Here is a 14,351-nt window from a genome sequence, read left to right on the forward strand (position 1 = left end):
GAGAGCCACAGGAGGTCCTCCTTACATATTTGGCAGAGTATTGATTAGTGTATGATTGTAAAGAAACTCCCAGAGCTCAGGAAAGAAATCCCTTGACAGAACTAGAAGGTATAGTACCCACTGCGCACAGAGACTCTGAATGTACTTGATCTCCCCAGCCAGATTGTAGACCACATAATTCATGAGGCTTTGGGTAGAGTACTCAAGAAGGACTTGCTTTAGCAGTAGGTAATAATTAGCTCCAGAATTCATACTGTTCCAGTGTGCCTAACAAATCTTAAAGATAAGACCAAAAAGAATCTGTTTCCAAGTAATTTAACTTTGTCCCATAACAAAGCTCAAAAAGATTCAAGAGAATACAAAAATACCTAATAGCCACAAAATAAAATTGACATCTGGTATCTAATCAAAAATTACCAGGGAAAGAAAGAAGAAAAGGAGGGAGGGAGAGAGGAGGGAAGGAATGAGGGCAGGAAGGAAAGAGGAAACAGAAAGGAGGGAGGAAGGGAGGATGGGAGGAAGGGAGGGTAGAAAGAAATGATCTATAATGTGGTAAAAAAAATAAATAAATAAAATAAAAACAATAAAAACCAACACAGATACTAAAATTTGAAGACAAGGGCATTTAAAGTTATTATAATTGTATTTCCAAATATGCAAAAGGTTTACATAGAGACATAAAAGATATTTAAATACCAAAATCAAAGTTTTAGAAATGAAGATTATGATATTTAAGATTAAAAATATACTAGATGATAAAAACAATAGAAAGTGTAGATGATCAGTAAACTTGAAGACATAGCAACAAAAATTATATAAAATGAAACAGAGAAAAATGATTTTTCAAAATGACAAGACCAGTGAGCTACAGAACAACTCTAAGTGGCCTCAAAGACATATGATTGAGTCTCTAAAAAATAAATGGAATGGAGAATAGAGGACAAAAAATATATTTGAATAAATTAATGGCCATAGTTTTCCAAATTTGATGAAAACTATACATACACAGATCCAAGAATTGTAACAAACCTCCAGCACAAGAAATATGAAGGAAAGTACAATCAAACTGCTCCAAACCAGTAATAAAGAAAAAATTATAAAAGCAGCCAGAGAAAAGAGACATCTTATAGTAAAAAAAAAGATAAAGATGACAGCAGATTTCTAACTAGAAATAATGCAAGTGAGAAGACAGTGGAAAACTGAAAGAAAAGAGAATAAAATCACTATTGATCTAGAATTCTATACCTAGAGAAAATACCTTTTAAAAATAAAAATGAAATAAAGAGTTTTTTTGGATATGCAAAAGGTGAAAGAATTCATCACCTACACTCTACTACAGCTCTACACTTCGAGATAAATTTCAGCCAAAAGGAAAATGATTCCAGCAAGTCTGCATTTACACAGAACAATGAAGAGTAAAGGAAATGGTAACTAAACACTTCAATATGTAAAAGTCCATTATTATCCAAATTTCCTTAAAATATAATAGACTCTTTAAACAACAACAAACAGAAAAGTAATATGTTCCAGATGAGTGGCAACCACCAGAACAATATGGATGATAGGAGTAACAAGAAGTGGTAATGGATGAGCAACTAGTCTGTATAAAAGCAACCAGTCTGCACTAGTCTGAGCGCAATAATCCTAGCACTCTTGGGAGGCCGAGACAGGAGGAATGCTTGAGCTTAGGAGTTCAAGATTAGCCTGAAAAAGAGCAAGAACAGGACCCCATCTCTATGAAAAATTGAAAAAAATAGCCAGGTGTGGTGACAGGCACCTGAAGTCCCAGCTATTTGGGAGGCTGAGGCGGAGGATCACTTGAACCCAGGAGTCTGAGGTTGCTGTGAGGCAGCCTGATGAGCTGTGGCACTCTAGACCAGGGCAACAGAGTGAGACTCTGTCTCTTAAAAAAAAAGAAGAATAGTATGAGGTAAGGGCTCAGTGTCTGCAGCTCAGTGCTTAGGGCACCAGCTACATGCTCCAGGGAATTAAAGTGAATTAAAGAAAAAAATAGTACATGGTAAAGACCTTGTCTTGAAGATTTCATGAACTAAAACTGTTAGTGGTTTATTCATTAGAACAGTAACATGAACCAAATGCTGTAGTTGGTTTGTTTCCTAAGATTGATTACCCAGCAGGGTACAGGATGGATTAGAAAGTAGAAAGAGTAGCAGAGTACTCACTAACAAAAGCCTCGGTATGGGGATACTAGCTGTGAATGAGAATGGTACACTGAAAAGGGGAAAAATGAGGTAGGGAGACCCAACGGGAAAGACTTAGCTATTACCTGCATAGCAGGGTTGTGAAAGTGAGAAGCAACAGAAATGGTAACTACATAGGTCTGTAGGTAACATTTCACACAGACTCAGCTATCGAAACAGAAAAACGAAACTCTCTGATTACACTTGGTTTTACCAGTTTCAGTCAAGTCCTTTTCTTTCTTAACCCATTCATTCTGTGTCTTCCCCTGTCCTATAGCACGTTTTGTAATAGAATGAAAAGGAAACATGTATTAATGGAAGATATAGAAAAGTTGGTGATGCAATAATGGTAATATATTAAGAAACAGCAATATAAAATCAAATCTCATCTGTATCAAATACTGCCAGCAAAGAGTAGTATATGTGAAGAAAATACTTGGTGGCTCGGCTCCCATAGCTCAGCGGTAAAGGTGCCAGCCACATACACCAGGGCTGGCGGGTTCAAACCCAGCCTGGGCCTGCTGAACAACAATGACAACTACAACAACAACAACAAAAATAGCCCGGCGTTGTGGAGGGCACCTGTAGTCCCAGCTACTTGGGAGGCTCAGGCAAGAGAATCACTTAAGCCCAAGGGTTTGAAGTTGCTGGGAGCTGTGATGCCATGTCACTCTACCAAGGGTGACATAGTGAGACTCTTGTCTCAAAAAAAAGAAAAGAAAATACGTGCTACAAAACCCTTCCACTACTAACAAAATACTGAACTACAGCACTACCTCCTGATTCTCTTTAGCAATTTTAGTAAATTTTACTAACAAGCCAAACCATCGATTTAAATACATCTGGAAAAAAGCATAAAAATGTTTTTTAAAACTAAAAATATTAATTTTAACCTTAAAAACATTAAGTTTTTCTTTAAGGAAAACTTAGTAACATAGCCACTCAGACTTCACTTGTATGAAAATCTGAGCCCCAACACATTTTTGGTTACCCATGGTTTATGCATGTTTTTCAACAGACATCTAAATACACGTTAATTCAGAATTCTCCGGTACGCTGTATTACATATTTAAGTTCAAAAAGATGACTCATCCATTCTACATGAAGTAAATAAAAAACAGAAATATTAGAAAACTTGGAGGGCAGAAAATAAATTAAAAAGGTAACAGAACAAAGTAAACTGGAAAGACTTCCTATCAGTATAACATCTGTCAAGCATTAACGGTGTCCGCACTTGCCCAAGAACACCTAACAATTACATCTACAGTGTGGCAGGAATAGAAACAGGATGTGGGAATCACTTCTGTTACACAGCAAAGGGGAAGAACGGTGTGTGTGCTCGGTAACGGTTAGATTAGAAGAACGTTTTGTAACATCAGTCATTACTCTAAGCCTGCCTTTTTCCCAAACAGACAGGATTCTGACCTTGTCAAAGGCCTGTGGGAATGACAGCGCACACTTCCTGGGAATCTCAAATGAGAATGAGGCAGCCGATCCCTGCAGCCCACCAGCAGCTCTGTGCAGAAGCAGCCGCCCTGGGGTCAGTGGCCGCCCGCTAAATAAGTTCCTAAGGAGGAGTCAAGAAGTTCATCGGTAGGCAAACAGCTCGGGGGATGGCCGCACTCTCAGAACTGGTGCTTGTCTGAGCGGCGGCATCACTGAGCCTTCCCCACTCCGCCAGCTTGCCCAGAAGTACAACTGTGATAAGATCTGCTGCAAATGTTAAGCTCGCCTGCGCCCCCTGCAGGCAACGGCTGCAAGAAGTGTGGCCACACCAGCTATCTGCACCCCAAGAAGAAGGTCAAATAAGGCCCCTCCTTTCTCCACCCGGCAGCCTCCTATCCAAGCCCCATGGCCCCGGGGCCTCAATAAAGTTACCCTTTCGCTGACTAGAAAGAAAAAAAAAAAAGAAAAGAAGAAGTTCATCTGGCCAAACCTTGTTACTAGAGTTTGACTGGTTTTCTAACTATCTAGATTTGTGAAAGAATAACTTTCATGGCCTCTACACCATATTAAATTGCTATTGCATACAATAAGGATGTCAAAATAAAAGAGCAAACGACTCCAGGCCTCTAGCTTTGTAATTAAATCGCATATTCCTGGCTTCAACTTCATTTCATTAGGAAATATACCATGAAAACACAAACTAACCATTTGAAGAAGGGGGGGGACTGAAAGAAAATGCTGCACCAATGTATAAAGGAAAGACATTTTCAGTGTACATTTCAGCTGGAAACATCGGTAAAACATAAAACAGCAAACAGGAAATGGCAGGATATGAAGAGCAGGGTTAGAGTGATCCGGCTTCATTTGTACAAATACATTCCCCAAACACAAAGAAGTGGGATCAGTATCTCCTCAGAGTTTAAATACATTTCATACATCAAACCCTGGCCGAATCTGATTTATCTGGCTTCATTTTTTATTTATTTAATAAATAAATAAATTTAATAAATAAATAATGTCAGTACCTTCAGGATGTACCTTACTCACTCCCCGGAGACCTTCATATCACTAGCTACAGCCTGAACAGCAAGGAGAAAAAAAAAAAATGTACACCTCCTATTATGGCTGAAATCCACAATATATTCAGTTTCTCCACAGTATTTATCTTGACTTCAAAATGTCATATTAACTGACTGTTGACTAAAATCCTTAGAAGGTAATTTGTATAATTCAATATTACATGTTCTGCTTAATCTACATGGAGCTTAATTACACTGAAGTGATTACAAGAATAACACCTTTCAATGCCCCTGGAGTTACGGCCTATTTGCCATTTTCCTCTAGAAAATTTTTAGAAAAGTAACTTTGTCTTTCAGTAAGGCCTCAGTTGTGAATAATTTCATATTTCTTTCCATATATGCTTTACAAATACATTTAAGTATCTGAAATATTCAAATATCATATAGTTAAGTATCAAAAAATTAGGAAAATGATACTCTATCATATTTAAACAAGTCTGAGACAAGTTTACTATACTTTTCTATATTTAAGATACATGAACCATCAATATTTAAAGTCATAGTATTTTAACAATGTTTTACAGACGTCATTATTGCTAAAAGTTTCCTTAATACTAATTCCCAAAGAAATTATTTATAAAAATTGGTGAAATCATATTCCCAAGTTCAACAACATAACAAGTAGCATGTTTCTTTAATGACAATAGGAAATGTCCACACTCGCATGTACGCACACATATTCATACATGGACACACACTTAAATTCTGGTTACCACATGTCAGGGAAACACTATCTCAGTTTATTCTCTCAGCAACACTGTAAGATAAGAAATACAATCATCCTCATTTGCCAAATGGGGAAGTTAAGGAACAAAAATCCAGTGACTTGGGACAGGCACAGTTATTGTAGGTGTTCGATCCTCAATTCCAGCCAGTGAGACTCCAAAGCTGAAGACAAACTCTGTACATTTACTTTATGAGGGGGACCAAACAAGCAAACACTAGACTGCTTTTCAGCAGATAAATATAACCTAAAAGAACACAGAAGGAAGATACAAAATTGTATTATGTAGCATGACGGCAATTCTGTTTTTGAAAACGCTCAGAAACAGACTAGAAAGAAACATGCCAAAAAATGTTAACATCTGCCAGTGAGCAATGGGATCTGGGTTCATCCTTCTCTTCTAATGCTTTGTGCTTTTAAGATTTGACAGAGTATGAATCTCTTTTACAACCAGATAAGAGAAAGAACGGTTAAGTGCAAAAGCAAAGAAGTTTGACGGACTTCAACAATACCGCTTCTTGTCAAGATTGCCTATGTACGGCCAGTTTAAATGAGGACAATAAATAAAACATTACTGGAAATTATGGCTACTTATTTCAAAAAGGTTTACGAGAATTACCCATTGCACAATCGTGCAACCAGAAATGTGTGTATGGTCTGACTTCAAAAAAGACAATTTGAAACAAAGATGAAGAAATGAAAAAAAAAATTGAATACAAATATTATATAGTACAACTAGTTAACCTAAAGAAAAGCTTTAGTCACTGACAGACTGACAGATGATTACTGAAAATTGCAAAGGTAGGACACAATGTGTCTCCCCAAAGCCTAAGCCAGGGCAGTCTGTGTTATAAAGTATCACAGCCTGGGCTTTTAACCTAAGCATTACTTGGTCTGCATTGCACCCTCAATGCACAAAAATTCTGAAATGTGAAATTTAAATGTTCTCTCTAGAACTTTGAAACCGTCACTTCAGTACCTCCTACAATTAACTGCCCAGCATTGCTTTTCTGCTGATCAAAGAGAGTTGGATGTCTTCCACTGTTTCTGAATCTGAAACAAAATGTTTTCTTCCTCTTGCTCACAATTTGCCTCATGAATTATACAGAAATCACGTCCACACTGTCGTCTGCATAGCTGTCCTCATCTATATATCGTCTTCCATTGTGTGAGTTTAAAGGTCGGGGAACCATTCTACAAACACATGTATCTGGCACAGTACCCCAATTAAGAATACCGTGTTTGGAAAGAGTAGTAATTAGAAATAAAAGTAGCAACCTTTTTACATTCCAGGGCTTTTTGTCTCACATAAAAGACTTTGAATTCCTAAAAAGTAAGCTATCCCCATTTAATTTTCTACTGTATCTCTTCACACTTGTCCTTACCGGTATCCATTTGCCAGACGTACACAGAGCCGTCTGAACACCCCACTACCAGGTAGTCATCGGAGGGCCTCCATTTGATCACGTGAATAGGGAAGAGGTGGCGAGATGCCAACATGATGCACTTTTTCTCCCGCAAACTTAGAAGTCCTACGGAGTGGTCACTGGCTACCGAGCAGATACAGTGCTGCACTCTTGCCTGAAAAAGAAAAACAAACCTAAATTATATTTAAACTGGGAATAAAATGGATTCTGTCCCAATAACTTAAACCAAAAGATTCTGTCCCCAATAACTTAAAAAACCACAATTAATTATACATTCGCTACCACTAAAAACCAACCACGCTGTTACCGCAGGGTTGAAAAACGTGTTGCTTTGTATTTCACATAACCAGTGAAATCATCGAAATGCTTCTAAAAATACTAAACTGATCCTAGATTAAAGATCATAAAAGATGCCTTGAAAAAATCTACCGTTCCGATTTGAAGATGACCTTACTAAAATGCCTGCTGACTCTGAGCAGGCCAAGCTGGAGAAAAATTGATCTGTTATTAGGTGTTCTCTTTCCACACTGTGAACTTTCCTTTGTCTGGAGCTGGGGCTGCTTTCTGCAGAGCTTCCTTCTGTCTGTGACTCTGTCACTGAGATCGGCACTCTTCTCTGCTCCTTTGCTCAGAAAACAATACCCTTGCTAGCCCTCTGCCACAGTCCTTTCTGAGGCGCCACAGATAGTTAGTTGCATTTGCCTTTAGATGAATTCATACTTCCCTGTTTCCTTCACAGCTTCTGTCTGTAATGTCAGCAGGTGCATCACCTCTGCTAACAAAACAATAGCCAATTAAATAGTCTGCTGTGTATTTTCTGCTCATCTCAAGATTTTGCCCTTGAATTCCCTTTTAGAACGAGATGGAATATAAATAATCAAATACAATAAAGATTTTCACTAGCAACACAGACCTGAATCCACCATCTAGAAGGTTAAAAATTAAAGTCTTTAAATTTTTGTAAGACAATGTGGGAGCAATTTCACACTTAACTTTTTAATGACTTACTTGGTTATGCTTTCTGGGAAACCCTATGAAAATGGCCATCTGCAAAAAATACCATGGCTATTTATCGAGGATGGGGCTCATCGCACTACATGGACACTTTCCTTTACATGACGTCCAAGGTGAAAACCTGTCAAACCTCACCCATCTGGGCTTCTCCGAAGCAAACAGGCCATTTTCAACTAAAGATCAGTACCATGCTGATTCCGCAATTGAGAAATGTTGACAGGTATGAGGTGAAAAAATGGGGGAAGAGGGTGGTGGCTAACTGCAGGAGAAACACAGGTGCTAAGTGTGTGCTGTTTTTAACCACAGAACTGCCAAGAGCATTTAGAATGCTACGATCATAATTATCTCTACCAGGGCATCCAACATCATTCATCTCTAAATTTGTTTGACTGTGGTAATCTTATTAGACCTAGTTTAAGAGGGATACACTTCGAGAAATCTGCTCTAACTGGTTCCTTTCATGTTTTGGCTGCTAAGAGACTCAGGACTGAATTTTCTGTTTGGAACAGTGCAGAAGCTTGAACATGTGTATGTGAATGTGGCCTCTAAGTGCTCTAAGTGGTCTCACCTGTTTTCTCTTCACTCTGATTTACCTTCATTTTTACTGGAGGACGATGTTTTGCAAACAACCCAAAATCAGTTTTGGAATGAACCAGCACATTAACAAACAAACAAACAAAAAAAATAACAGCAAGATCGGACTACTTGTTCTTAAATCAAGAGTTTCATTCTTGTATTCTTGGTCGGCTTTATTTGTATTTCCTGTATTATAATCTTTTAAACTCTATCATCGGCATAGAAGGTGTTCACTAAGTTTACAGGTTAAGAAAACCAAGTTCAGAAAATCGGTGTGAGAAACCTTTATTAAAACATGATATAGAATTTTCTAAGGCATTTGTTAAGCTTACCTATCCCATTTTGTTGGTTAAGCATTCAATTGAAACGTACGGAAAGTAAATTTCTTTATTTAAAAAGACATATTAAAAGAACTCAGGGGCAGTTGATTTCTGGGACAGAAAAATTCGTTTTATAACTAATGAATGAATGAAAACGAAGTAGCAAACTATAAAAAAAATTAAATTTAGGCATGTTAGAATAAAACTAGGTAAATATATATATATGTATATATACATATATATGTATATATATATTTATATATATATATATCTCTCACACACACCCCCCCAAGGTCTTTCTTTTCAATTCTTTCCAATACATAAGGTATTTATCAGTTGCATCAGAAATACATTTCCCACTTAAAACAATAGACAGTTTAATAAACGGATGCTTTGCCTTTCTACAGATTATCATGAGTATTGACTTTGTCAAACATATACAATATTCATTTTAAGAATAAACGGGACGGTGGCTACATGAATATAGCACCGTAACTATAATTTTCTATTTTGCAATATCAACCTATCAAAACGTGGTCATTTTACTTCCTTCTCTCATCAGAGAAATAGTGATCTTTCCCTGTGGGTATAAATAGCTAAGAAGGATCTGTAAACAGCACTCCTGTCAATCTAGTCATGCATGTACTTTCTTCAGGCACGGGTCAGCCACAGTATCCACACATCCATGGCTAACTCCTGAGTCTGCTACTTCAACTCATGAGCTCTCCAGCATCTTCTTTTTTTTTTTGAGACAGACCCTCCAGCTGTCCCCCTGGGTAGAGTGCCGTGGCATCACAGCTCACAGCAACCTCCAACTCCTGGGCTCAAGCAAGTCTCCTGCCTCCGCCTCCCAAGTAGCTGAGACCACAGGAGCCCTCCACAACACCTGGCTATTTTTTGGTTGCAGCCGTCATTGTTGTTTGGCAGGCCCAGGCTAGATTTGAACCTGCCACCTTAGGTGTATGTGACTGGCGCCTTAGCCGGTTGAGCCACAGGTACCGAGCCTCCAGCATCTTCTTAAGAAGAGCTAAAGCTTAATTAGTCCCACATACCTAACTGGCCTTCACGCTAGTCCCTAAGTCCAAAGTCAATTCATTAGTGTTCACACCTACTGTCGTTATTCTTTTCAAAAAACAAAGAAAATGAAATATAAGTCAATATGAAGTTTGTTTTGCCAATATTCTCTTCCTTGTTAGGTGCTCCCAAAATCATGATTGATCAGAGATCTCAATATTGGATGGAGGTGAAACAAAGCTACTGACAAGCACTGAGCTACGCACAATCTTTCTGTCAAATATCTCCTCACTGGAGTTTATAATTTAGCAGAAAGAGAACTAGAGACCATAAGCAAACAAAACAAAACAAAAGAAGCTTGACCTAATAACTAAGAAAATGCGGCGAAGGCTATGTTAACCAGTTTGATGAAAATAATTCAAATTGTATATAAAACCAGCACATTGTACCCCATGACTGCATTAATGTACACAGCTATGATTTAATTTTAAATAAAAGCTTGCCCTCCCTATAAAGAACTTGATCTTGGGCTTTATCAGCCCCTCAGGAGAAGTTTCACTGTCTGAACTTTCACCCTCCCCATAGATATGCAAGCAGATAATTTCAAAAATTCGAGGAAATTGGTGGTGCCTGTGGCTCAAGGAGTAGGGTGCCGGGCCCATATAACAGGTGGCAGGTTCAAGCCCAGCCCTGGCCAAACTGCAAAAAAAAAACAAAAAACAAAAATCTCTCCTCTTAAAAGCAGTTAAATGGAAATACCGTGGGGAAAATAAAGGGGTGTAGACTTAAAAAAAAAAAATTCAAGGAAATGCAATTTATCTTCATTAGAACACTTAAAAGCTCTAAAAATGTTATTACTCTTATGTATCAAAAATAAAGGACATATAAAACAGGTATTAAAGAATAGTACAGCATCTGCTTTAAAAAGTAGATTATGAGATATAATTTTCTGAAGGTCAAAAAAAAGGCTTTTAACTCCCAAAATCTGGGTTTTCAGTTCCATGTGATGCATTCTCTTGTTAACACATCTATTTACCCAAATGTGTTTTTAGAAAAACAGCTCTATTCCTTTCTCACATTTCTACACATCTTTCATTAGTGTAAAACTAATGAAAACTGGCAAATGGTATGCCCCAGGCACAACACCATGTTTGGTTCAAAACAAAAATTATACGACATCCCTGTAAATGATAGTAAGTATCTGAAGAGTTAACTTTCGTTTTACTGTACTAAGAAATAGACTGGAAATAGCCAAAATAATCAAGAATGAACACAAAACAAAAAAAAAAATCAATATTACTAAGCCCAAGAAAGCATGGTTATTAGAGGTACTTAACTCACAAGAAAAGATGGTTCTCTGCGCTTTAAATATAGATTAAAATAAATCTAATTTTTCTTCCTTCAAAAAAAATGCTCGTCCAACTCATATACAGAAAACTGGCCTGAAGTGAAAATGGCCCAATACCGTAAAACCTCATTAATTTTGATTCTACTAATTAATTCTGAGTTGCTGGTTACCTTTGCAGCCTGTGTGAAAACAAATTAATGGTATAAACAAAGCAAATGTCTAGCCTATTTAAAATGTAAAAGGAAAAAAGACCATTCAAGCACCACTTTGGTATTAATTTCAATTCAAACAATGAACAGAGTAATGATAAATAATTCTCAGCTATCCATTAAATGAAAGCACTTAAAAGATTTGCTAAACACAATTAACTTGGTTTCTTCTTATCTGTCCTCAAAGTTATTAAAGGTGTTTCCAAAAGAATATTTTATAACTACTATTTCTTCCTTTTTAGCTTCTTCCAAATAAGTTGAATTAGCACAATTCCTTTATTATTAAATTCTAGAGATCTGGGTTACTGAATGCCCACCTCACCTACAATGACTTATTCTATAATTTGATTAATTCTATTCTATTTCATGTTTTTCCATTTAGACCTGAAAAAGTTACCTAAACATGATTTAACACCAAGGGCATTATAACAAGACAATGTATAAATAACTGAAATTGTATAATTAAAATCATTTAGTACAACAATTAAAAAACGTAAACCTTAAGGGAAAAAATGTAAACCTCATATCTTGAACTAAACTCATTTCAAAGCATCTATGCTTAAACTTTTTTGATCATACATCCATTCATTAAAAAAAAATTGGAATGTGATCTCAATATATTTATGAATTGGATATATGCACTTATGTGCCATATATCATATACATTATAAAACACGCACAAATACATATATGTTAAAAGGATAACACAAAGTTTAAATAAGTAAATTTAAGATAACATGAAACATTTTCCTAATGTCTAACTGATGTTTATACCTCCCTGTCAGATCAGTCAGGACCTTAACTCACAGTACAGATGCTCAGGAAGGTTTCATTGTTTCTGTTTGTTTGTTTTAGAGACAGAGTCTCACTTTGTCTCCCTTGGTAGAGTACCATGGCATCACAGCTCACAGCAACCTCCAGATCTTGGGCTTAGGTGATTCTCTTGGCTCATCCTCCTGCCACAACACCCAGCTATTTTTTTTTTTTTTGTTACGGTTTGGCTGGAGTTGGGTTTGAACCCGCCACCTTCAGTGTATGGGGCTGGCCCCTACTCACTGGGCCACAGGCACCGCCCAGGAAGGTTTCATTGTTAACAACAGTGTATGTGAACACCTATTTTACATATTTATGAATTTTTTGGCTGCCCTCCTAAAAGAATGATCATTGAAACTCATCATATGGCTGGTGAACAAATATTTTTCATTAGAGATATCTTCCATCTATATTTTCTCCATCCATGTTGTGATGGCTACGTTTAGAACTACACAATATAATTTCCGAAAACAAACATATTTTAACTGGAAGCAAGGAGGGCAAAGGCAGCCCTGGCACCCTGCTTGAGGCATGCCCACTCTTGCCTCAGGTACACGTGCCCAACTGACTGTGAAACCAGCAAGACCACCAGGGTCCTCCTCTTAGTAAAGTTCCATAATGCTCGATTTCTTAAATAAATAAATAAAAGTGCTCATATTTTCTTCCCATATCCCACCTGACTGTCTTGCATATTCGACTTCAGTAACCACGGCCATCAACTGGCTCAAAGACTATAAACATAAATTCCATTTAAAAGTTTTTACTGTTGGGGAACAAAACTTCTGCGGCACGAATGGAGCATTCCATCAACATGGCTAGTATTTTACAGGTGAAAATTATTCAAATTCATGTTCCAAACAGCATACTAATTATAGCTTAAAAGCAATATGCACCAAGGACATCAAATGTCAATTAAAAAAGTTAAAAGTAAGCAACAGAATATTCAACCAAGTAATAACTCTATTGTTAGTTGATGAAAAAATTAAGAGAACTGGGGCAAGGAAAGGGAGGAAGATACTGGACAACAACAAGTATACTCCTAGGTCAATTATTATTTTTCAAAGAATTCTAACCCTAAACCAAATAAAGACTCGCCGACTTTGCCAGTAAACCATCCTCCCAGTGCATTAGTGCTGAGCAGCAGAACGCCACAAGCTATCACAGAATCTGATAGAGTCGGAATATACCACCTAGGTCATCCAGTCTGACCTCACGCATTTTACAAGACTTCACTTTAAACCATTCCCAGAAACCTCTTATGGAACCTGTTCCCAAGCATCTGCCATGAATTACAGAAATTAGACACAGCGAGTTTATCCCATCTATCAGCTCCTTGGGGAGACAATTCCACTTTCCAACATTTCCCAGAGTAAATAATATGCATTTTTTATTTTCTACTTTTGCAGATTTGTTTTCTGAAGTGAATCCTCCTTTTTCTTCATATCATTTCAGGAGGATTCTCTTACTTGCCCCAAACAATTTTTCCCTTTGTCTAAACAGTCTCTAAATATTTGAACACTCTATTGTCTATTGTCTTTCCTTTTAAATATGCCCATCATTAGACAAGCTATAAATGACCAGCTTCTTTGGCTCATAAATCAATCCCACTATTCTCTTAATCATTATATCTTGTATTTCCCAGAACTCCTTCTGTGGAACATAAACGTGCAGTTCAGATGCATCATTCATCACTTTTAAATAGTCTACCTAAAGGGGGGGAAAAAAAAACTATGAAATTAAATGTTAATTTCATTTCTATACTTTTACAAGAAAAACTAGATTTAAGAATCATTTCAGAAATTCATCCTTCTTTTAAAAAGTGTAAGAAAAAAAGTCGAGGGTTGTTTCTTTAACAGCTATTTCACAAAATAAGATCATATGGTCCAACCGAAACACTGATTAACCAACTAATTGATTATTTGTATTCTATATGAACAATAAGAATGCTAGGAACGAGTTTTAACGTTCTATTCACTGTATACAAAGGGTAAGAAATCGTGGGGAAATTAGAACTCTATCTTTCTTTAAAACAGCAAATAGGCTCGGCGCCTATAGCTCAATCAGCTAAGGCGCCAGCCATGTACACCTAAGGTGGCCGGTTCGAATCCCCAGCCCGGACCCGCCAAACAACAATGATGGCTGCAACCAAAAAATAGCCAGGTGTTGTGGCGGGCGCCTGT

The 14,351-nt window shown here is 37.2% G+C and overlaps 1 protein-coding gene across 1 annotated transcript in view; it reads right to left on the minus strand.

Moving 5' to 3' along the window:
* WDR7 (WD repeat domain 7) overlaps nt 1-14,351 on the minus strand; it is a 356,864-nt gene that overhangs the window by 277,893 nt on the left and 64,620 nt on the right. The window contains exon 13 of the mRNA XM_012804318.2: nt 6,836-7,031. Within this exon, the coding sequence (XP_012659772.1) occupies nt 6,836-7,031 (196 nt within the window). The remainder of the gene's footprint in view (nt 1-6,835; nt 7,032-14,351) is intronic.

This window comes from Otolemur garnettii, unplaced genomic scaffold (genome assembly GCF_000181295.1).
Source record: "Otolemur garnettii isolate 467f Iridium unplaced genomic scaffold, OtoGar3 scaffold00027, whole genome shotgun sequence".
Taxonomy (NCBI): domain Eukaryota; kingdom Metazoa; phylum Chordata; class Mammalia; order Primates; family Galagidae; genus Otolemur; species Otolemur garnettii.